The 24,618-nt window shown below is 41.9% G+C and overlaps 2 protein-coding genes across 3 annotated transcripts in view; one reads left to right on the forward strand and one right to left on the reverse strand.

Moving 5' to 3' along the window:
• The window catches only part of galnt1 (UDP-N-acetyl-alpha-D-galactosamine:polypeptide N-acetylgalactosaminyltransferase 1), a 48,653-nt gene extending 32,593 nt beyond the window's left edge, over positions 1-16,060 (reverse strand). The window contains exon 1 of one of the 2 annotated variants that reach the window (XM_060066124.1): positions 15,484-16,060. The gene's annotated coding sequence lies outside the window, so the exon portion shown is untranslated. The remainder of the gene's footprint in view (positions 1-15,483) is intronic. The other variant, XM_060066123.1, reaches the window with a different exon arrangement.
• A 2,360-nt stretch (positions 16,061-18,420) lies between these two features.
• Positions 18,421-21,380, forward strand: ino80c (INO80 complex subunit C). Its single transcript, XM_060065227.1, has 5 exons — positions 18,421-18,683; positions 18,843-18,962; positions 19,053-19,164; positions 19,429-19,496; positions 20,842-21,380. The coding sequence occupies exons 1-5, from the start codon at positions 18,423-18,425 to the stop codon at positions 20,971-20,973; spliced, it is 693 nt and encodes a 230-aa protein (XP_059921210.1). The 5' UTR covers positions 18,421-18,422; the 3' UTR covers positions 20,974-21,380.
• The last annotated feature ends 3,238 nt before the right edge of the window (positions 21,381-24,618 follow it).

Below are 24,618 nucleotides of genomic sequence, written 5' to 3' on the forward strand. Positions count from 1 at the left end.
CGTCAACGAATCCGGATTCTGTAGCAGGCCAATGAGTGTGAGAACGATAGGGAATGGCCACTGTTAGTGGCTAATGTCTGGAGGGGGAGGGTCCTAGAGATTAAATATCGACTGGCGTAAAACGTTTCTGTGAGCAAACTATTGACTCATTCTTCCGACCTTCAGCTAGTGTGCCAGTGCAAGAGTCCTGCACGGGTCTTATTTTGCAAACCCGCACCCGCCCGTACCCATAAATCAGTATTCCAGTGAATCCAGGCAGCCAATAACTGTTAAAGGTGTTGATGTCCCTGATTTGTCAAATGTTTTTATTATGTTTTACTCACGTTTTGAATCATCTGATTTCTCTGAGAACATTTCTATGGGGAGGGACTCTCTTGTCCCTCACAATGACATTGTGATAGTCCAGGAACTAGTAACAACTCTGTTTAAGAGTAATGAAAGCTGCTGGCCCTGATGCTGTTTGCGGACTCACTGCGTTACTGTGCTGACCAGCTCAGTGTGGTATTCACTCCACTCTTTAATATGTGTGCTAAGAAAGGCCAGATACCTCAGATATGGAAGAGGTCCACTATAATACCAGTAGCGAAATCAAAAAATCCCCAAGAGCTAAAAGACTTCAGACCAGTAGCACTTACATCCTTAGTAATGAAAAATTTTGAGAAAATTATTAAGGATGAAATCATGTCCCTGGTCAGTGGTAACTTGGTCAGTGGTAACTTGACCCATTGCAGTTTGCTTATCAAACTGGGAAAGGTATAGATGATGCAAAACTCTTCCTTTTAGACACAATGTATAAACATTTAGAAAAGCCTGGAACTCATGCTAGATTGTTATTTGCAGACTTTTCTTCTGCTTTCAATAAGATGCAGCCACATATTTTAATTGAGAGACTAGCTGCTGAGTTTGAGTTACCCCATCAGATACTGTTGTTGCTTTTAAACTTCTTAACAGACAGAACTCAGAGGGTCTCTGTAAATGGACACTTGTCCCAGGCCATTACCTCGAATACTGGTTCACCTCAAGGGTGCGTACTCTCACCCCTGTTGTTCATTTTGTACACAGATAGCTGTAGGTCCTCTCAACAGGGAAGTTATCTAGCTAAATTCTCAGACGACACTGCATTGCTGTCCCTTTTCCAAGGTCCACATTGCAGCCATGGCCTTGCTTTGACATCGTTTGTTAATTGGTGTGATAACAACTTCTTACATCTAAATGTAGAAAAAACAAAGGAGCTAGTCATAGATTTTAGGAAAGTGAAGGGAGCGCTCAAACCAAGTGTCATCCATGGGGAGGAAGTCCAACTTGTAGACACCTACAAATATCTAGGCACAGTATTTGATAACCATCTTAAATTTCATACAAATACTGAGGTAATTGTTAAAAAGGGACAACAAAGAGTTCACCTGTTGAGAATGCTGAACTCTTTCAGTGTCTCTAAAGTTATTTTGAGAATTTTTTACCAATCTTTCATTGAGAGTCTTTTAACTTTTTCATTTATATGCTGGACTAACAGTCTGTCAGTGAAGGACATGAATAGTTTAAATAAAATTGTGAAGATCTGCTCTAAGATCACTGGCATCCAGCTCAAGAGCATAAGTTCATAAGTTGTGGAACAAACAAGCAGTCCAGAAAGCTATCAGATCAGTCAGCCTGACCATGTCCTCAGTAAAGAATTTAAACTAATGCCTTCAGGGCGGCGCTACTGTTCAATCAGGGCAAGAACAATGAGGTACTCCCACTCTTTTATCCCTGCAACCATCAGGTAACTAAATGATGACAAAAGTCAGGAGTAGGTGGAGAGCACACCAGTGTTGCTGGGTGTTTCCGGGGGCAGGGTGGTTGTTACTGACTGGCTGAAATTAATTGTGAGTTAAATGTGTGTGTTGGACTGCCTTTGATATATGTTTTTGTCTACCTCCTATTGCTATTTATTGTATTTATTAAGTAATTTATATGTGAGACTGGAAACTGAACGAAATTGCCCATCTTTGGATAAATAAAGTTTTTCTAACCTAATCTAATCAATACTAAATTCTAATTTCAGTAGTCATTGCTGACTGGAACACTGCAATTGTAAAAGGGCCTCTGTCACACTAAATTTGTACCGGGGGCGAAATTTGTACCGGGCATCATTATGTAATCCATTACAAACCTGCCCTGCAACAGATAATCGCGTCGTCCGTTGCCGGGAAGGTTTCAAGAAACATTCGCGCTCATGTTGCCAAAGACGAAATAACATAATACAGTTAACGGATCGCTAGATAATGTAATGTTTTGTTGGGTTCCTTAATAAACACACGATGTATCTTGGAACAGACATCAACATGCAGCGCGCCAATCCAACTGCGCATGCTCCGTGTGACGGTCTAATAACTGATGTTGATATCATTACAGATAACACTTGTTTTTACTTTATGTGTATTGTATTTAATTGTTTAATCAAATTTAGCAAGTAAACTGAGTTTAAAAGCAGGTCAAGGACGAAATAGCACAATACAGATAACGGATCGCTAGATAGAAGGTTCGCGAATGTTCACGTCATTCGACGCGATCGTCCGTTGCCAGGCAACGGACGAAGCGATCATCTGTTGCCAGGCAGATTTGGAGTGGATTACGTATGGATGACGCGCCCGGTACAAATTTCGCCCCCGGTACAAATTTAGTGTGACACCTCCACAGAGTCAGTGCATCAAACAAAAAGAAACGCATCAAACATGAAAACGCCAAGTTATTCTGCTAATTTATGAGCAGGGTCATGTTGTCCAAGCAACATGTCCCAACAAAGAAGTGTGCCAACTTGCCAAGTGGGCGTGCCAACTTGCCAAGTGGGCATTACATCAGCCAAGCATTGATCCAGCCCTCCAAAGAGGGTCAGCCAAGGCACACACATGGATGCACATGCGAACGCTCCCATGCACGCACAAACACAAACACAAACATACACACAGCTGTTGTTGTGACTAGAGACGTTCAAGAACACATAGCCAGGTGGTCAGCTGTGCTATGACGTCATGAGCCCTTTGATCACAACATCCATTTCTTCCCTGTTCCTTCACCTCTCTTCCTCATCTTGTTCCTGTTGGTGGTGTTGTTCGCACTTTTGTTTTCCTTCTTCTTCTGTTACTTTCCTCTTACATTGCTCCACTCCAGCTGAGAGAAGAATGTAATGTGGCTGCCAAAAATTGGGCCATCTACCAGTCTTTCATTCCCCATAACCCTTTGTGCCTGCAGTGCAATCCCTGTTATTTTTCTCTGGGTCTGTTTCTTCTCCCACGCAAGCCACTTTTTCCATTTTGTCTGTGAGTGTGCGCTAATGTAATTCCTGTCGTAAATTGGAGCAGGAACACAGGGAGAGAGGAGGAGGAGCGGCTGAGCGAGACACGCACAGGGGTGACACGGCAATGAAATGTTACAGTAATAATGACCAGGACAAGAGGAGAAGCGAGGGGGAAGGTTGGGGATCCTTGCTCCAGCAAGAGGATATCACCTAACAGGCAGTGCTCAATAAATAACGACCATGTGCTTGACAGTTTAAGCAACTAGTTATAGACTTATATTTGTACAATTATGTATTTTACACATCTGACAACATTCAAAACTCAAATAGAACATATGGAATTGTGTTAACACTAAACCTCTAGTGCAACATTGTTTTGAAAAAGCCAACACTCCATTATCACAGATCACTCCACACATTATGAATGAAGATGCAGCTCCTTCTAAGCTGCAGTGACTCAGTCCACACTACACAATAAAAACATTGTTCTTTGACAATCCTTCAAATTGTAATTTGGAAACAATAACATGTCCTCTGCATTGCTTTTCTTAAAAATTAACATAGAAAGCCTATGCTACAGTTTTTCTCAGTCGCTTTAGTACATTTCTCAGATCAGAATTTAAATTCTCAAAACTACTTCAATCTTCACATCATTGGGTCACTTGTGCATATCAAAAAATCTCTGTTGAATAGTCTCACCCCCACAACATGTTGGTATAAGTCCATTGCATAAGTCTTTACATACAAAATGTTTGAACAAGTTGTCATATCTCAAGCATACTTCGATACATTTCCATTATATACTTTTTTTTCTAAATCTGCCCTGAATTGGTCAATTGCTCCCAGGTGAATCTTGACTTTCTCTAATGAAGGGAAATGTATGACGAATTAGATCAACAAACGATCAACCAGTTTACTGAAATAGCTCAAAGGTGCATCTCATGGAGGTATTTTTGTAATGTGGATGAGAATTTGTGGACCAACAGACAGGAACGTCTGGAGGTTTAGGAAGACTGCACTGTAATTCCTACAGCACTGCATGGAAAGTTTTTTGTTTAGATTGTCCTATGTTCACATTTCTAGTTTCTTCTTTTTTTGTTTTTTTTCTTTGTGCTATGCAGTGCTGTCTTTTCCTTTCTGTATCACAATGCGATGGTCTGCAAACAAATTACAGTACAAACAGTAAAAGCGTAAATGTAATTCTTGTCCAGTCTCATGCAATCAATCTCCCACATACACATAACGTGTAACTTAAAATTTTACAGCAATTGTCTTCAAAAATTTAGCCATAGTTTACATCCCTCCAGAGTACTGTTATATTGACAACATGACTAAACAATTTGACTGTCTTATCCGTACACAATGACACAAGGACTTTTCTTATTCTGATGGCACCGACATGTTCATTGACACAGATATTTACTTTTGAGAGATGAACTAAGGATTTTGAGCAAGAGACTGGCTTTTGCAGGTAATCCATGGTGTTTTGCCATTTGTACGAATTGTTTTGAGAATTGCACTTACTGTTTTGCAAATGTTGAGGATGATTCGAGAAATGTACCAAAGCGACTGAGAAAACTGTAAACAAACAGTGACCATGACAGATTTCAATTGCAGTTTAAACCAATTTAGAGAGCTTCTTAACACAGGGAAACATGACTACCCAGTAGTGTTGGATTGAATGATTCGTTTCCGTGACCCAGTTCGCGTGATTCAGTTCGCTACGAGGAGTCGTTCGCGAAACGTTTGTTCGTTCAGTCGAGTTTCCGGTAGCACTAACTCCACTGAGTCTGACTGACTCAGCTGAGAACCGTGCAATGGGGTCCATTCCATGATGCGATTTACCGCTACCGGAAACCAGGCTGAACGAACATACGATTCGTGAACGACTCCTCCCAGTTCAGTCGAGTTTCCGGTGAATCGATTCACCGGAAACTCGACTGAACGTGGAGGAGTCGTTCGCGATTCAGCCTAGTTTCCGGTAACGGTGAATCACATCATGGAATACACGCCATTGCACGGTTCTCATCTGAGTCAGTCAGACTCAGTGGAGTTAGTGCTACCGGAAACTCGTTTGTTCGTTCAGTCGAGTTTCCGGTGAATCGAATATTGAACGAGACGACCGAACGAACGAGAGAGACGAACTGGTTCGGTTTGTTCGTTCTAAAGACCCGTTCATTCGAACCGGTTCACGAACAAACGAGCCAACACTACTACCCAGTACCCAGCCAGTAAGCATGTGGTTTGTTATCTGTTTGCATACATTTAAAGAGTGGAGTTGACCCCAATGATGACATACATATACATTATTTTTCGCAGGTGGGGCCGCCATATGCAGACGATGCGTTTTATTTAAGTGAGAGACTATTTAGTGTTTGAAAAAATGATATTCAAGGTTCCATAGTTTCTGTTATATAACCCTATGGATAGACTATAAGGCTGATAATACAGGAGGTCAACCTGCTCTAGTTACTGAACATTAACTACAAACTATTGGACACCATGTGAAATAAGTCTTGGTGTGGCAGCATGTGGTTAAAAAGGACAACCAAAAAGTGGGTTGGCATTCTAACAATGGAAGGCATAAGTTATTCTTTTTCAAGTTGTCTGCGATGCTCCATCAACGTGGGTGTTGAACGCCCGGCTCAGAGTATGAACGTATCAGACTTGGCCCCTTGGCAGACATAGCAGCGTCTTCTATCGGGACCCATTATTAAACACCCAACAGAAACTAGAATCAAACCGGCCGACGTTTCTCTCTACCGAGCGGTCCGGCACTCCATGGCTGGTCCGGTATGACCCGTCCACACTGAAGCTCTGCCCTAACCCAGTGTGACTCAGACCAGGAGTGGATCTGAGACCCGATGACCTTCTCCTAACAGCAGGTACGTGATGTTCAGGCTAGTAGGTAGAGTAGAGTGCACTGTGGCTGATGAAGTTCATTTAAGGATAACGTGCTAATCTAGAGATAATGTTATTATTATATATATTTTTTCCCCCATCAATCAATCGGTCAGTTGGTTGATTTTCTTTGGTTGACTGCAGCCCTACTAGCAACAAACATGACCTCCCAACCCCTGATCAATGGCCCCTCCTCTATGTCAGCTCCAGTCCACCCCTGTACTGCTCTCAGTGCCTGTACATACACAGTTACAGCTGATGGACGTGGGGGTGCTCAGGGGCCCGCAGGAGGGACCACCAACACATGATCACACATGCTTTGGTGGACTAGCCCGATCACATTTCCACAAACACAAGTTTACCTCGCCACATCCATGCTAAATAGGGACAATGACATGGCCAACAAAAGGTGATGCATAGAAACTCATGATCTGACCGCTCTGCAAGGGAAGCACAGATGGGACCAAAATAAAAAACAGGAATTCCAGGAATAGAGACTGGAGAACATAGGTAAGACAAGGCAGGCTTCCTCCTTTGGCAGGCCACCATGTCAGTCACAAAGTGCTTTTGTGGCTTGAACCGGTGGACACAATTGACTGTTACCTTCAATACACAATTGACTTTGTAACTAATAAGGAGCTGAGCTTGGAGATAAACTAATCTCAAGGTTTGGCAAACACAAAGGCGGGTTATTTGATATGAACAGATTTAACGACAAAATAAGTTATCAGTGATAAACTTAAAGCACGCTCAGATTTGATCAATGCAGTAATTCACTGTAATTAAATGCGGTTTGTTTTTAACTTGATAAGCAAGTGATGATAAAAGAAAAATGTAAATATATTCTACAAATATATCAGATCTATGTGTCATCAGACAGAGATACGGGGTTGAGGAAGCAAGACGGCTTTGGTGGCAGGGATCGAAAGAGGCTATGGGAAAGAGAGAGAGAAAATCTGCTTCCTGTTTACTAAGAGTGTATAGGAAAGGAAACGCTACCTCAGGCTGAGAGACACTGTACGCATTATGACAGTGATCACACACACACACACACACACACACACACACACACACACACACACACACACACACACACACACACACACACACACACCTTTAGTCCAAGCCCTCTCCTCCAATCTCCTATCTCCCTCCTTCTGCTGCTGCTGTGACATCTGGCAACATGAGATTTCTTCATGCGTCCATATTTCCTTTGCTCTGGAAAGGCACCCTGTTAGCAGGGATAGGCTTAAGTACCAGCAGCAACATGCCCTCAACTGCTGAGGTCCTCAAATATCAGTGAATTTCATGATTAGACCATACTGGGCCGGGTAAAGGATGGGTATGCTTGTCCTTGGGGCCTATTACTTGCTCCCACAAAATAAATGATAATTTTCATGAAAATAGCAATATACGGTAGTTAAACTAGTAAGACTACTATCCTTACCCAACACTGTTTAATGCTCAACAACAGTGCCAGGAACTCATAGTTGGCTGCTGCCCAGTCAAGAGATGAACGGCAAAAGCTACTCTTTCTTAAACGTTCAGGGAAAACGTTCAACGTATCTGATGGAAAACCGGAAGTTTAACTTTTGTAAATGCAACCGGTTATGATGAGCTCGTAGTCATGGAGGGTAAAAGATGGGAAAATTGTTTATTTACTATCCAGCGTTGCGTCACACCAACTAGTTAACAACATAACGTGAACACTGACAAGACCAAATGACCCACTGCACCGTGGTCTGCTGCAGAGATGCTCTGATGCTTTCAGTCGGCTATGTTAACACTGACTGTACTGTCTCATAATCAATTATTTTAGAGTGCATTTTCCAGTACAACACAACACAACTCTCAAATTCTCCATTCGGTAACTGCAACTACTTCACAAATGTGATAAATCTGCGCACCAAACCTTGCTTGCCTGGCATCGCCTCTAGACGCAATTGGATAGAGACCTACAACCAATCAGAGCAATTGAATGGTGACGCAGCTCTTAGACATGAAAAAAACTTATTTTCAACAGAAGTCCAGTCGTTGTTCTTCTTTAAGTGAAAAAAAACGTTAACCTTAAAAGCGTAATCAACAGACCATTCTACATCAGCCGCGGCCATCTTTGTTGTTGTTGAAAATGCCCCTCCAGCTCTCTTCTGCACTGTCAAAGTTTTTATCCCGCCTGTGCAAGTCTTGCAGAATGTCAGGTTTAAGGCTGTGATAAACATTTGACTAGACACTCAAACTCAATAACTTCATCAGGCCCCCTGGTCAAACATTCATATAACTTCATGTTCAACTTGCTGTAACTTCACACACGAGTCCTGAATATACCAAATAATGAGTTTTGGAACTATTACGAGACACTGAGTCTTCACTAGTGTGTCGGCCCGTCTCAAGCTACTTTAGGGAAAACCAAAGTATGGCAGACCACGTTGCGAAAGCAGAGCCCGGTGAACAAACACAATGACCGACATGCATCTATATTAGGGCCCGACCGATTCATCGGCCTGCCGATTATAGCCTTTTTGAAAATAATCGGCATCGGCCAAAAAGACGCAGATTACAACCGATTTAAAAAATAAAATAAAAAATTATGTTATTGCGCTTAGTATCCTGCAGATTGCGCTCCTACTCGCCTTGCTAACTAACAACTTTAGCTGGAGTAAAAAAGAGGAGATTGAATTTTACCGTACAACATGAAAGCACGCTCGCTCAGGCCGCTGCGCGCTCACCTCACCAATGTACACAAGACGCGTTGTTTGAGCATGTTGTGCCTGTTTTTCTTTAGGTCCCAGGCCATGTTAATTTGTTCTACTGTAGACTCTAACGGTGAGACCATACTGCTCAGCACGCACGTGTTAGTCACTGCTCACGAGCACAGCACATTGGGAGTTAGTTATTTATTTTACATTTTACATTACACTCATTTTTGACTGTAAATGTATTCTAAAACACTCAAAGGTTCTGCATTCAATTCACATATTCGTCAAAAGTGTTTAAAGTATATAGGTATATAAGGTATCAAAAAAAAACTTTTATTTTTTTTAATCGGCCGATTAAATCGTAATCGTAATTTTTCTCTGAAAATAATCGGCATCGGCACTCAAAAATCAATAGAGTGGCGAAGTCACGCCCCTTCCGGTAGGGCTCATGGGACCTATGAGATCGAAAAATATGAATGGGTGTCAATGGAGAGAAAATAATTATTTTCTGGTCCCGGTCTTTATATGCCCTGGATTACACATATGTTGTTTGTGGATTTAAAGGATAATTTTTCATGCAAAGAGTTCGACCGTTTATTGTGCAATTGTTCAGAGAAAGGCTGTAGAGAAAACACAACGAGAAAGACTACACGGCTCGTATGTGACGTCACGCTCCCTGCGACTGGCGTGGAGAAGACCGACAATCTTCCCATCGGCATAACTGAAACTCTGCACGTGCCCCGACTTATAATGGTTTTCACCTCTTTCGATGCTTTTATCCTCCCCTTGGAAAAAGCGGTGAAGTGGGGCAGAGAGATCGCCATCTCTGTGCCGAGTTCCAAGGGCGGGTGTGGTGACGTATATCATATGCGTCGAGAGCAGCGAAGAGCTGTAGTTCACAAAGCGGCCTCACATAAAACCTAAAATTATCAAACTTCTTCACGAACATTTTTAGTTTTCTTTGCATGAAAAATTATCATTTAAATCCACAAACAACATATGTGTAATCCAGGGCATATAAAGACTGGGACCAGAAAATAATTATTTTCTCTCCATTGACACCCATTCATATTTTTCGATCTCATAGGTCCCATGAGCCCTACCGGAAGGGGCGTGACTTCGCCACTCTATATCAGTCGGGCCCTAATCTATATATCCAAAATCCAGACAAACACTTCCCAATTTAATGAAGATATATTTGAATAGGGAATTTCCCTCTCTCAGGAGCGCCCACTCACGCACCAACACCAGTGTATGAGATAGTTGGTCACAGAATAACAGTCTTCATGAGTCAGCAGAATTAGGCACATTCCCCTTCCTTTTACAGTGAGCGTGGGGGAGGGGGGAGGTGGGAGGACTGGAGCCATCACCATGGAAACTATGGTACAGGAAACCTTTTCCTGTGGGGTCATATCTCAGACTGAAACAGATGCTCAGAGCCACACACAGATGAATGAGAAGCAGACACAAAACGGGGGGATTGTTTCAGGTAAGATGAATCGAATTGAAAGAATCGAATCACAATGTTATTACGATCTATTAAAGACCACCACACAGTAACGATGTCTGAGCAAGAGCAGACTTTGTTACTAATCATGCGCAACATATTTAGACATTTTAAACACTTACCTCCTTATTCATATAAATGACCAGTAGCTCAGCACCAGCAGTCTAAATACAAGACCACATTTTGAATATGCCACTCAAAGACTGTATCAGTGTCAGACGACATTGCAGAGAATTTGATCTACTGTGTGTGAGGTGTGATCTCTGGTCTCATGTTAGTAATAACATGAATAATTAATAACAAGAGCTTCTCAAATGTCAAATATGAAGAAAAACTAGACTTGACTAGCAGTAAATCTCAGGGAAAATGCTGGGCTAAACCATATTTCCTTCTCAACAATGCAACAGAAAAACTGTGTCTACCCTCTGCCTCTGCACACAGAGCTGATGAGCCATCCTCCACCAGCTTGAGGCTAATGGCATGCAATGTTGAGCTTTGGTGATAAAGTCACTTGGTATCAGTATAGCTCTGAACAGCTCAAAGGCCAGAAAGAAAGGCAGTAGCACTGCAATAACAAGTGGAACAACCGTTTGCTTTAAAGCCGTGCAGAGGTCACTCTATAGCTGCTAAATATAAACAGTTCAAATTGTTCAATCATGGTTATTCTAGATCGGCAACATACATACGATCCCATGGCCAGTGGGGGAGGGGTATGAGGAAAGTCACATAAACTGTAAGCAATGTAGTTACTACAATGCATGCATGCATGCATACATACATACATACATACATACATACATACATACATACATACATACATACATACATGCATGCATGCATGCATGCATGCATGCATGCATGCATGCATACATACATACATACATACATACATACATACATACATACATACATACATACATACATACATACTAGAGCTGTCAGTTAAACGCGTTATTAACGGCGTTAACGCAAACCAATTTTAACGGCGTTAAAAAATGTATCGCGCGATTAACGCAATTGTTTTATTAAAAAAAAATAATAATAATAATAATATTTTTTTTTTCAAAGCAAAGAAGCAGTAGCCTGACTGCTATGTTCAAATGACATTTGTTCAAAGCAGTCGTTTAATTGCACTATAGGCTCTTTTTTTGTATCGTCCTGTTTTGATCAGTATATGCCAATGTTGTTATCAATAAAAAATCATTTGCACAAGGCAAGCCGATGCACTTCACCATGTTGATAAGAGAATTAAAATGAGAAGAATTATGGGACAAAAAAATCAAGGGATATTTAGCATAGAAAAAGAATTTGCGATTAATCGTGAGTTAACTATGACATTATTGCGATTAATCACGATTAAATATTTTAATCGCTTGACAGCTCTAATACATACATACATACATACATACATACATACATACATGCATACATACATACCTACATACAGCTTCATGAATAAATATTTATAAAAGAGTAAACCTTTATTTTTTTATAAAAATAAATCAAATATACATATTTTAGAGCAAAGTCTCCTCTATCAAACAACGTCTCCCTTTTAAAAGTATGTGTGTCAATGATTGGTGGGACAATATTGCAGCATCGTGTCTGTTTATTATTTTATTGTTATTTTATCTTTAATATCATAATACAAATCATACCCATAACGTTTACTACTCTTACATCTTAATTCTGATATAAAGAGAACTTATAGAGACTCTGTCTCTCTGAACATAGCTCTCTGCCTCCTGCATATTGTCAATTGGAAGATATCTAAAAAACACGCAACGATATATTCACTTGTCAATATATGATTCGATCACAACTATGTTCTGTTCTGTTCAACCAATTCATATGGAAAAAAATGGCGGACACAGACAAACTTGTAGAACCCAAACCTTATATCCCAAGATAAAATCATATCTTCACATCGTATCATATCGTAATATAGAATTGTGCCACCCAATCGCGTGGGCGGCATGTGGCTCAGGAGGTATGGCAGAATGTTGAGGTGCCCCTGAGCATGACGCCTCATCCTAACTGCTAGAGCTGGCTCTTGGTTGGAGTGGTTGACACCACCGTTGTTGTATGAATGGGTGATTGTTAAGCAATTTTGTACAGAGCTTTGAGTGGCCCCTGGTTAGAAAAGCCTTATACAGTAAATGCCATCCATTTACCATATGGAATCAACACTCAAAATGTGGTATTATCGTGAGGCCGATTCCTGTCCCTGATATATAAGGCCTAGTGAGAGCCGTTGTGGTTAGTACCAATATACAAGTTAAATATGATGATTATGTAAAAAGATAAATATTATGTATCAGAAATCAGAATACAAAAAAATAGAAACACGTTTCATCTTGACATGAACTTCATATTATATCTTAGCATCAACTTGGTTATTATTGATCGTTGTTGTAATATACCTAAAAAACTTTTTTATTATAATTAATTGTGAATGATCTTTAAACAACCTAAGATTGGAACATTTAGTGGGCAGAAATCTCATTCCACTTTTTGACAAACTTTTATCTGACATCTATAGGTTTGTGTTTAACAAAAGTTGGTAGACCCAAAATGAACTTAGTATGATATCAGGGCTTCCTCGTGGCACTGGCTGACCCACTTTTGTGAAACTATCTGCTCCTCAAACACACACACGCACACGACACACTTTTCTTCTACACCACCAACATATGGTTTTAAAATATGAGAGACCATAGACTAAACCCATGTTAACAGTTCATGAAAGACAAAGGCTTTCTTTTGTTCAACATGTATGCGTAATACAGCTCCTAATTTATAACATTAGAGTATAGTATTAGAGTATATTCAAAAATATTATCCTTCATGATGACAGTCAGCTATTGGAACAAAGTATAAGGTCCTGGAGCTGGTTGGAGACAGTGGACCCTGATTAACCATACAGGTTTCCAAAGTCAAAGGATGTCTATGCAAAATAAATAACAGTAGCTGTGTATGACGCAGCAGGCCTGTATTGGTTGGTCAGATTGACCTCTTCTTGTACAACTGTGTGTGTGTGTGTGTGTGTGTGTGTGTGTGTGTGTGTGTGTGTGTGTGTGTGTGTGTGTGTGTGTGTGTGTGTGTGTGTGTGTGTGTGTGCGTGTGTGTGTGTGTGTGTGTGTGTGTGTGTGTGTGTGTGTGTGTGTGTGTGTGTGTGTGTAAGAGAGAGTGAGATCCATCCATGCTCTGGAGGAAGGAACAATGGCATTCCTGTGCTCTGAGCTCCAGGTGGCTGGGGAAACCCAATCCCAGACCAAGCCTTGCTGGCACACAGTACACCAGGAACGCTGAATGTGACTACCTCCCTCCGGAGACATGGGCCAGAATACAGCTATTGTTCCAGAAAACCACTGACCGATCACTACACCAAAGCCACTCAAGCATCATGATGCACCAGCACATGTTAATAACCCTCTTTTTAAATATTTATTATATATGTAAAGCACTCATTAGGAAATGTAGGAAACGAAATCCCAAGCATATCATCCTTATCCTCCATTTAAAAGTTAAACAAGCATTGATGATAGAGCATCTACAAAATAGAAAATGAAGGCAAATAACGGAGCACGTCTGCAGCTGGAGTTCTGCACATATAACCGGTATAACAGGAAATGCATCTGCATGAACTGCAGCCTTAAAATGAGGAAAATGATTCATTTCCCGTTGATGCAAGTCCACCATGTTTTTAAAACAAGCTGCTGAAATGACAGCGGCCCAGTTCTAAGGTTTAAACATTTAATGTTCAGTTACAGCTATGTTTCAAGTCAGCAACGGTCCTGATTGAAACAAGTGAACTTCTTATAGAATAGATTACTGTTATTTTCAGGTAGTTCAAAGTAAACCTCAAGGTTGGGTAAAAAGGCTGAAAGTATTTTAAATTACCATCATAAGCATTGCCGAACCTTAGAACCTAATACTTCGGCCTAAAACCTCTACATCGCCCAGTTCCAACTGAAGACAGTTTTTTAAGGATTAAGCAGGTCAGGCTCTATTATTATTTTAAATGGAAAGCATTGCAACAGGTAGCAATAGCCTACATATTTAATTCAAACCGACTGTTTCTTTTGATCTGAAGCAGCAAAGGAACTATGCGAATCGATTTTCTTTTCACGATGGATATAATTACATAATGGCTTGTTAAAACATGCTTATAAACGACATCTCATTCCATGACACTACAGACTATCTGTGTCTGTATAAATAAAGGTCAGAGAGATAAAGGAGAAAAATCTGATGATAGTCATCCATGGATCTTTTACCCTGTTGGTGCAATATCGGGATTTAATAATAATAATAATAATAATAATAATACCAAAGAATTTTCATTAGGAACCCAAGGTTAGCATTTTGACACACACTTCAGCAGAATACTATTTCATAGATCTCCGTCCAAAAAGACCGATGGTCCCCTGTGCCCACTACCCTGAGCGACATCCATCTCTATCAAGGATGTCTCGGTAGTATTCAACATGAAGCTGCACCTTGTACGTGTTACTATCACTTGCATTTGAATACAAATGGTAAATCGAATGCATTTATACAGCGCTTTTCTAACCACTCAATGCGCTGTAGGTCTACAATATTGCCTTTATTCACCCTTTCATACAAACATTCGCGGCGGTGTCAACCATGCAAGGCGACAGCCAGCTCTTCTTGAGCAGTTAGGGTAAGGTGTCATGCTTAGGGACACCTCGACTCTCAGCTAGGAAGAGCAGGGGATCGAACCAGCAAACTTCCTGTTACCAGCCAACCCGTTCGACCTCCTGAGCCACATGCCGTCCCAATACAACGGTAACGTCAGGCAGACCTGTCCGTACCTCACTGCCATTTCACTGCCACTTCACGTAACTGTAAGCAATTCAGATTAAAGTAGATGACACCCATATGAAGATCCAACCTCAAACACGACATCCCTAGTCACACTTCATTTCCGTTGTTTTGCCTCTTTCAACGTTAAGAGATGGATGTGCTGATGTGTCTCTCGCCATGCACACTAACTTTGCCCAACATTAACGACCTTGTTCAACAAATCTGTTGAAACCTACGCCAGACAACAAGCTTGATACATGTTATTATCTCACCTTGAATGCCACGCCGTTGTTTAATCCAGTGTGTGATGATGAGAGCGACAGGAAGCTAGCTATGTGCGTGTTCCTCCAGCCTGGAACGGTGTCTGCTGTGAGCTCTCGGCTAGGACACTAGCTAGCTTAGCCCGCTAACGGCCAGAGGAGAGCCAGCTAACGGCGAGAAGAGAGCCGGCCAACGGCGAGAGAGAGCCAGCTAACGGCGAAATGAGAGCCGGCTAACGGCGAGAAGAGAGCCGGCTAACGGCGACAAGAGAGCCCCCTTCTCGGTCGACGTCTCGGCGGTCTGGCGGATGGAGCTCAAGCTCAAAGATTAATCCTGGGACGGTATGAAGGCTGGAGGTTGGAAGAGCGATGTCTTCTTTTGTCCTAACATGTTGTCAGAAAACGCCTTCGTTTAAGCGGTAGAGCGAATACCGTGATTTATATCTGCGTTCACGTTATAATTCGTTGTACTTGCGCCTAGCGGTCGACCTCGGCGAGATGAAGAAGCCCGCTGTGCGGCGCGCCAGTGATGGGTCCGAGCTGCTGATGTGCACCGCAGCCAGAGGCAGCAGCATCATCATCACAGCCCTCCCTCCACTACTCCAACCCGGAAGAAATACTGTACTACTATTAAACTGTGTGTTTAGTCATGAATACATTGTTATTCATGTGAATTGTGTGCCTTAAATTTGTTCAGCCGGTAACACACGGATAATCCAATCAGTTGAAAATATGTATGTTTGCCTATAGCTATGTATGTCGGCACTAAATTAAGTGTGTGTGTGTGTGTGTGTGTGTGTGTGTGTGTGTGTGTGTGTGTGTGTGTGTGTGTGTGTGTGTGTGTGTGTGTGTGTGTGTGTGTGTGTGTGTGTGTGTGTGTGTGTGCGCGCGCGTCTGTGCGTGTGCGTGTGTGTGTAAACACTATGATGAGTAGAATGGGTTGGTTTAGTGCTACCCTATAAAGAGATCAGTTTTACGAGTAATTCTCGAGGCCTTCTCTGTTACAACCAAAATATGATCTGATATGATATGGCTATGATCAAGGCTGCGCTTCAGGCTTTTTTGACTCACACACCCCCCACTGTCACTGGAGCAGAACGCTACACCAGATGCGACCGATGCTAATAATTACGTGTCCATTTGAGCAGGGCATTAGGATATTTTTCATGTGTGTGTGGGGGGGGGGGATGTACGTTATTTACGTAAAGTCATATCACGTACATAGGCCTACGTTTAAATCAAATTATTGAACCATCATCTTCCATGTGTTCGGATTAAAAGATTTTAGATAATACATAATAGCACTACTTGAATGACTGTGATGTCTGCGGCCATCCACCAAATCATGATGGTTGAAGTCTTTATAATGTAGGGCAGGGATGGGCAACTGGCGGCCCGCATCCTCAATCAGTGCGACCCGCATCCTCACTCAGTCAGGCCCGCACATAATAAAAAAAATAAAATAAAAATAAAGAATAATAATTGATCGAGTTACAGAAAACTCGGTCAAGAAAGATGAGAAGAATTCTAAGGCAAACCCATGCGTCTAGTTTGCTTAGAAGCGATATCAGTCATTAAAGATATCCACTTAAGTCGCCACTACAACTACTACAACTGCTTGTTGGGTTTGAGTTCATTGAGTTGTTACACTTAATGTTGGGCCACGGTTTTTCAGTTTTTTTACTTCATTGAATGATGATGTATGTGAGCCCTTTGCACTGATAAAAATAGGCTACTGACCATTCATGTGGCTGTTTGAGCATGGAAAACATGAAATGAATGTATGTTGGTTCAATTAACATACCGTACATAGGTTATGATTCTGGATGATTTTTTAGGTAGTGGCCATCCCCAAAATGCACCAGAATACAGGAAATCATATCTACCAAATTCAAAATTGTGTAGCTTCTCTCAGCTCACGTTTAGTTGAAGTGTGCAGTCATGTGGCCCTCCGATGGTTATGATGAAAAATGTGTCCCTCTTTATCATGATAGTCCCTTCCCTGATGTAGGGGATGTTTGGTTCCACAGTTACTCCGCACTGACAGTTTACAGCTTTTACAGCTTCAACTTTTCAGATAAAACATTTATACGTGGTTGCTATTGAGCTCTGGCGGCGTCTATAGTTATACTTTATTTATATGGGTGGTGGAAGAGACGTGGCAGTCCTAAAAAAGATATGACAAATCATGAAGTCTGGATCAGCAGCTCTTCTGGGAATAAGACCTCACCTCAAAACACATATACGCACACATTATCACATTGTACTTTAATCTTGCATTTCAAAAGTTACTAATCCTAATGTTCAATAAGTGCTAGTGTGTTAGCACTGTGTCATATATAGTGAATAGAGAATATACTGTCCAACTCTTGTTTTGGCCTTGTTCATGGGGATGGCAAATGGCATCAAATAATGCAGCCCTGCAAGGCTCTAACTGTGATAAACGGCTATGTGAACATGCTTCACTTAAAGTGGTACCTTGTTGCTATATAGCTGTCTGAATCCAAACAGGCCCTGACATGATGCTTGTATTGCAGTTGAAGAATTTTAATTGAGGTGGAGGTTTTGTCTACATATTCATTCGTTGTGCTATGCAATTAGAACAAAAACGGCAGATGCTTAAGGTATAAGTTCAGTCTTTGAGATCTCTAAGCAATCATGGCAAATATAAATCGTGTATCTGCCTATTTGCGCGTGTGCGTGAGCATGCGTGCCTGTGTGTGTGAGAGTGAATAAAATGATCTTCAGTTTAAAAAAAAAAAAAGCTAACAGTTTTATGCAGATAATCCGTTAAATGTATTTCAAGCGTTAAGGGTAAAATAAGAATAACAACAACAGGACGGTTCAAAAGCTCACTGCTCAGCGTGTCGCAACTACGCCATCTACTGTCGGATACTCCAATTCACAATCACCGTCAATTACGCGATTCAATTTTACGACACTGACTGGAAATGCAACAAAAAACTTATTTACGGCATTTACGATTTCTACAACAAATGGCATCTCCGGTTCCCCCTAACAATTCCACCCCAAAGACTGGTTCAATACCTACATTGACAGCCGGCAAAATACTGCTTTTAGCCAATAACTCTGCTGCATTTCGAGGTAAGAAGCGTTCATCTAGTCCAGCAACCTGCAGCTCACTGCAAACCAGTAACATCATCGGCAAAAAGAAAAAAGGACCATGCACGACAACCCCAACGCTAGCACAGGTAGTCAACATAGCTGGCCTACTAACTATTTCTATTTCATAATTTGAATTTATCTTTGCTCCACGTAGTTTTTCAGGCTGCGCCTGCTATCCATGGCACCTTGATCTATTGTAAATATATGGGTTCTGGGATGTGAACTGAAATAATGTCCTCTTTTAGATGGTCTCACCAGAGACCTTGACAGAAATCAAGGTAGTCGGAAAGGTAGAAGGTAACGTTAGTCAAACCACTACAGAACTGACGGTCAACACTCCATCATTCAAAGCTCCTACATTCACGGTAAGCATAAACCCATCATCTGATTATGTAGACATACCTCTTGCCTATTCCGAGTCCTATCAAACATCACCATACGTGCTCTCCCAATAGCATTCAGGGATTGGAGGTGCCGCAGCAGGCAAGAAGAACAGGACCTGGAAGAACCTCAAACAGATCTTGGTTTTGGAGCGGACTCTACCCTGGACTGTCAATGATCCCAACTGTGAGTTTCTATGCTTCTGGTTTTATGTATGGCCAGTTTAAAGTGAAATTGTACTGTGAAAGGATTTGTATAAGACAACATTGATAAGAAACCTTTATAAATAAATATAATAATAACTTATAATAAACTTATAATAACTTATAATACAGTACAAGGAAGTCGCAATTATATTCTGTGCATCCCTTTTTATCGAGAGCCTGCAGTGTAAAATACAGTAGCTCTGCACTACATGTTAATTCCCATCTTTGTCATCTCGGTTCACAGACTTCTGTATTGATGCTCCCCCTTCCTTGAAGCCAGCAAAGAAATACTCTGACATCTCTGGACTTCCTGTGAGCAACCCAATATTCACATGCTTAACAATTTATTTAATTAGGTTATTGTTGTGTTCTTGTAGTAAAAAATATTACTTTAAAAGCGAGAATTTACCTACTGGTTTACAAAGCCAGTGCTCAGTGACCGACAAGTTGGACACTTGTCATGTGACTGGTCAATGTAATAAATTCAAGGGTGCATATCTCAAATTATATTTTGGGGCTGGGGAAAAAACATGGCATTGAGTATTTTCTGAAGTAGACATAAATAACATCTCCAACGTATATATCAAATGATCTGCCATAAATAAACACAGCTATTAATAGTAGCTTAAAAAATATTAAATTATCAATTTTGGGCCATCAATATTCATATTTACCGATTTTAACAGAGCAACATATCCAGAAATGCATTAACTATCATTCTCTTAAAATTGGTATAGAGGCCTGTTATGACCCTTAATGGGTATCAGGCGTAGCAGGGTAGTAACACAGCAAACGGAATTGAAGTTAAAGGTCCCATGATATGCCACCAGGTGTGGGTTGATTAGCCGTTACAAGCCGTTTTGGAAATATGTCCCTTATGACAGCACAGTTGGGCGTGTCCACCTAGAAGTGTGACAGATAGATGAGCAATGTTTGCTACAGTCCACTGGGTAGGCTGGTAGACTGATCTATGCAGCACACATCTAGGTGGACACGCCCACCTGTGATGTCATAAGGGACAGATTTCCAAAACGGCTTGTAACGGCTAATCAGCCCACACCTGGTGGCATGTCATTGGACCTTTAAACGGTAACCAGGAACTGTTAAACACTGCATTTATTTTACAAAATAAGAGGGATAGCTTTAGCCAAGGGGAAAATAATAACCAAAAGACCCTCTCTCATACAAAACAAACAGTCTATGCTTAAACAAAAATGCACTTCTAAACAACCACAAGAGAAAAACAGATGAGCTAAAACAACACAATTTCATAAGGAGACCGAAAAAAAAAACGCAAACGACTCTCTGCAGCAAGTCTTACACCAAGACACACAACCAGCCCTCTCAACAAAGAAACAGCCCATAAGCTAGCAGAGAGTTAGCCAGACTCTGATAATGGCATACTTGTTTGGCCTAATTGCTGATCAGCTACAGGTGATCAGCACAAAGGGAAAGTAAACTATTGGTCTCAGCCGTGGCATTATATTACATCAATGAGCAGGATATTCTCCATTACATAAATCATTTATTGTGGGGAGACTACTTCAGAAGTTGAAGGGGACAGATTATTTGATCAATGGTTTATAATGTTATTATTCTCCATAAGACTTTTGAGTGTTGGACATTAAGCATGAACTTTTCCCCTCTTTGTTTTAAGGCAAACTACACAGACCCGCAGACCAAACTACGCTTCACTTCTTCAGAGGAGTTCTCTTATATTCGCCTGCTCCCCACCGATGTCGTCACTGGCTATCTGGCCCTTAGAAAGGCCACGTGCATTGTGCCCTAACTGCCTAAGAGGGACCATTAACATACGACTGGTTGACAGTCTACAACCATTGACTTCTATGTTTCTGCGGGAGGCCCATGAAGTGCTGCCTGGTATCAAAAGAGCTCAGGCTGGCCAGAAAGAGACAGACCAGGTGTTCTGCGCTACTAAGGTACCAAGGCCACGACTGATGTCCCAGACTGGACGGGACAAAGCAGGGGCACTCAAGTGTGGTTTAAATATAAATGTTTCAATGATGGGTTGAGGCATTTTGGATGTGTCCATTTCTGCTGATTAAAACCTCAACGGTCAGTGTTGTTTTTAGAAGACATGTGATTGAAATGACGACATCTGTCTCAGAAATGATTTGGTAATTCCACGCAGGCATTAAATAAACTACTGTAAATAAACAGGTTTGTATATTCAAATGCTGATCTCCAGTTTTTAAAGATTTCAACAGTGGTTAGCACTGCTGCCCCATAGCCAGAAGGTCTTGGATTTGAACCCTGGGGTGGGCGGTACATATGCCGTGTTCATGTGGGTATCCTCCCACAAAACACCTTGAGTTATACTCCTGCACTGCCCATTACCAAGACAATGGCCCAATCACTGGAGTTTGTTCCCGGGCCCTACCCAGTGGCAGCCCACTGCTCTTAATTAATGAGTCCATAGGGATTAATTAAGAGTTAAGTATCATAATTAACATACCCTTTCTAAGAAGGCTGGATCTTTAATTACAGAATCACGGTAATAAAAAATGCAGTACTTTCATCGCAGTGTAAAAAGTGAAACATTAAAACTGCAACAGTACAGTGGCTACTTGAATGAACAAACTCAATGCATTGTTAAAGGCCTTTATGGATAATAACAGAATCAGGCTTGAAGCACAATGTTGGGGAACGTAATTTAATGGTCGAACTCGAAATACATGAAGCTCACAAGCAAATAGCAATATCCGTGGAACATTTTGGTTAATAAATGTGTTGAAGTTCACTAATGGTTTTCAAGAGCAGGAGCTGAATGGTAATTTTCAGTTTGAAAACTGAACACCTGGTGCATAAGGCCAGTGTTCTCAACCCTGAGTTACTATATGTACTGTAGCCTTGCCTTTGGGCAATCTGCCATTCGGCCTTGAGACCATCATGATCTTGTGACCTCACATTCGGTTTCGCTGCACAGGTTTATTCTGGAATCAACCCTGGTCTAGACCTTTAGCCGCCCACATAGATTTCCTGAAATTACATTGTAATCGGAGCCAATCAGGGGCCGTGTCGTGTTTGATGACGTCAAATATGGGGTACCCAGGAAAGATTCCTACCCCCTGCCACACATGGACGGGTCCCTGGATTTGGTCTCGGCGTTCTCCTGGTTCTCCTCTTTGGACCTCTGCTGTGGGTAATATCAGGTACCTCTCTCCCAAGAGGCCAGACCCAAGACAGCCCTCTGAACCGTGCGAAGGCTGTTGCAGGTCAAGGTCCTCAGCTTTGGACTTTGGTAATGCGGGTTGGACAAGGTGCTTCCGGGTGTTCCCAATCAGCAGTCCCTGGGGTCCCTGTAGTGGGGGCTTGAGATCATTACAGTTGCTGGCCTGAAGCTCCAACCTGAGTACCTCTTGTGCCACAGGAAGGGCGTCGGCCCCATGGATGAGGAGGTGTTGTCGCAGACTGGCCCTCCCCCAACCACCAGAAGCAGCTGAAGAGATCCTAGGCTTGGCCTTGTACAACAGGACGTTAGACCAGGGTTTATCTAGCAATACCAACCCTATATCAGCTGCCACAGAAAGAAAGACTTTGCGTGGACTGAGCAGTTTAAAGGGGATTTCATTAGCCTTGAGTGAGGCCCCAGTGCTCTCCCAAGTCGACCCCACCTTGCCCTTCATCCTGGACACAGATGCTCGCATGTGGGAGATGTGCTTACCCAGGTAGGGCCTGAGGGGGAGAGAGTAGTGGCATACACCAGCCGGGTTTTCAACAAGGCTGAGCGGTGCAACACTGTCAGCAGCTCTTCGGAATGTTGCTGTCAATCAGGCACTTCAAGAACTATCTGCGTGGCCTGCTCTTCACGGTGAGGACTGACCACTCTGCTCTTCAGTGGTTCATGACATTCAGGGAGCTTTAGGGGCTGGTACCAGACACCTGCAGACACCCTCTCACACCGGCCGTGGGCTGAAGACGGGTGCTGCTGCTATGAGTGGAGAGAAACCCGTGGGAGAGAGCTGCATGAGGAGGAGGTGGACTGTGCTGCAGTGTGACAGGTTAAGGTGCTCCGGTATCGGGAGCTGCAGACAGTGGATCAGGCAGAGTGGAGACAGTAGCAGGAGCAGTTCACAGACCTATAGCCCGTACTGAGGTAGGTGGAGGCCAAGCAGTGACCACCATGGGAAGAGGTGGCTGTGTTCCCAACGACGACCAAGCATCTTTGTTATAAGTTTGGGGCTCTACATCTGTATGAGGGCCTGCTGCAGTGACCCCTGTAAGGCATGCAAGGGTCCTCCTGGTCCTTCACATGCTCTGCTCAAACAGTTTTCATTGGCCACCAATGGAAAGAATGGTGGTGGATATAGTGGGTTTGTTTCCATCCCTCAGTCTGGGGTAACCGCTATGTCATCTCAGGGGGGGGGGGGAGCGACCCTGTAAAGATGGGAGTTCTGGGTTTGCAGGGTGTGCCTGTCAATCACCCTTTTCTTTGCCAACCAAAGGACTGCAATGAGGGTTGGTCATGGTCACGTGATCACGATGGTCTCCAGGCTATAAGCATTATGCCTTAACTGATAAATTAATAAATGTGAAATAATGTATGAATCTGGTAATACCAGTTCTTTCCATTCATGATCAGTACATGATTATCTTGATGGCATCATGAAGAAGTCTCCTTCAAACTCTTTCTACATTAGATTTATCACAGAAATATAACCTGTTGACCTCTACCTTCAATATTATATAGTACATATACAATGATTCTCATATTTCATCAGAGTAGGAAATGAAGAGAAGGAATGAATAGCATGTGCAATAGTAAAATAGTTTAAATAGTTTAATATTCAATACCCAGCACTTCTCTTGTCACTTGTTTCACTCTGTATAACCACTAGAGGGCAGTTAAAGATCTGGAAAGTGTATACCTACATGAATCTACCACATCCAAGTTGCTGATGGAGGAATATTATATCTCCGAGGCAGTGTTTTGAGTCCTGCTGTGGCATCGAAAGCTGTACATAGTGATTAATTAACAGCATCACTTTTTGCTTTCCCAGCACACAGTCAACAGATTGTGTTAAGGCATTTTTGGTTGATATTTTTTAAGACGTGTTTGTGCTTGAGCGTGTGTTTGTGAGGAAAATGGATAAAACCAATCCTATTGTCCCCAGGCAATTTTAATTTTAGAAATTGGACATAAAGAACACTATGATAGAGGGGAAGAGTAGTGGATTAAATGTAATATTAATATGTTCTTAATCCTAATACTAAACCCATTGGCGCCCACATAATCTCTAAATTGTGTCTACCCAAGTCTTTCTAAAACCTTAATTTAATATCATTTATAATGGGGAAAAGGCTATACCCAAGTCATGGACAGTGTATATGTATCTGTGGTTGCATGTTGGGGTCATATACTGTGCTATTCTGTCCTGCTATATTCTGTCCTGTAGTATTCCCCCTGATTCAT

This window comes from Gadus macrocephalus, chromosome 11 (genome assembly GCF_031168955.1).
Source record: "Gadus macrocephalus chromosome 11, ASM3116895v1".
Lineage (NCBI taxonomy): Eukaryota > Metazoa > Chordata > Actinopteri > Gadiformes > Gadidae > Gadus > Gadus macrocephalus.

What these genes read in the sequence shown, in the direction of transcription:
- ino80c (XM_060065227.1), top strand. Translation starts at nt 18,423, where the DNA reads ATGCAACAAAAAACTTATTTACGGCATTTACGATTTCTACAACAAATG. An exon ending in CAACCCCAACGCTAGCACAG is followed by an intron (nt 18,684 to 18,842) that starts GTAGTCAACATA and finishes GTCCTCTTTTAG; the next exon opens with ATGGTCTCACCAGAGACCTT. An exon ending in CTGACATCTCTGGACTTCCT is followed by an intron (nt 19,497 to 20,841) that starts GTGAGCAACCCA and finishes CTTTGTTTTAAG; the next exon opens with GCAAACTACACAGACCCGCA.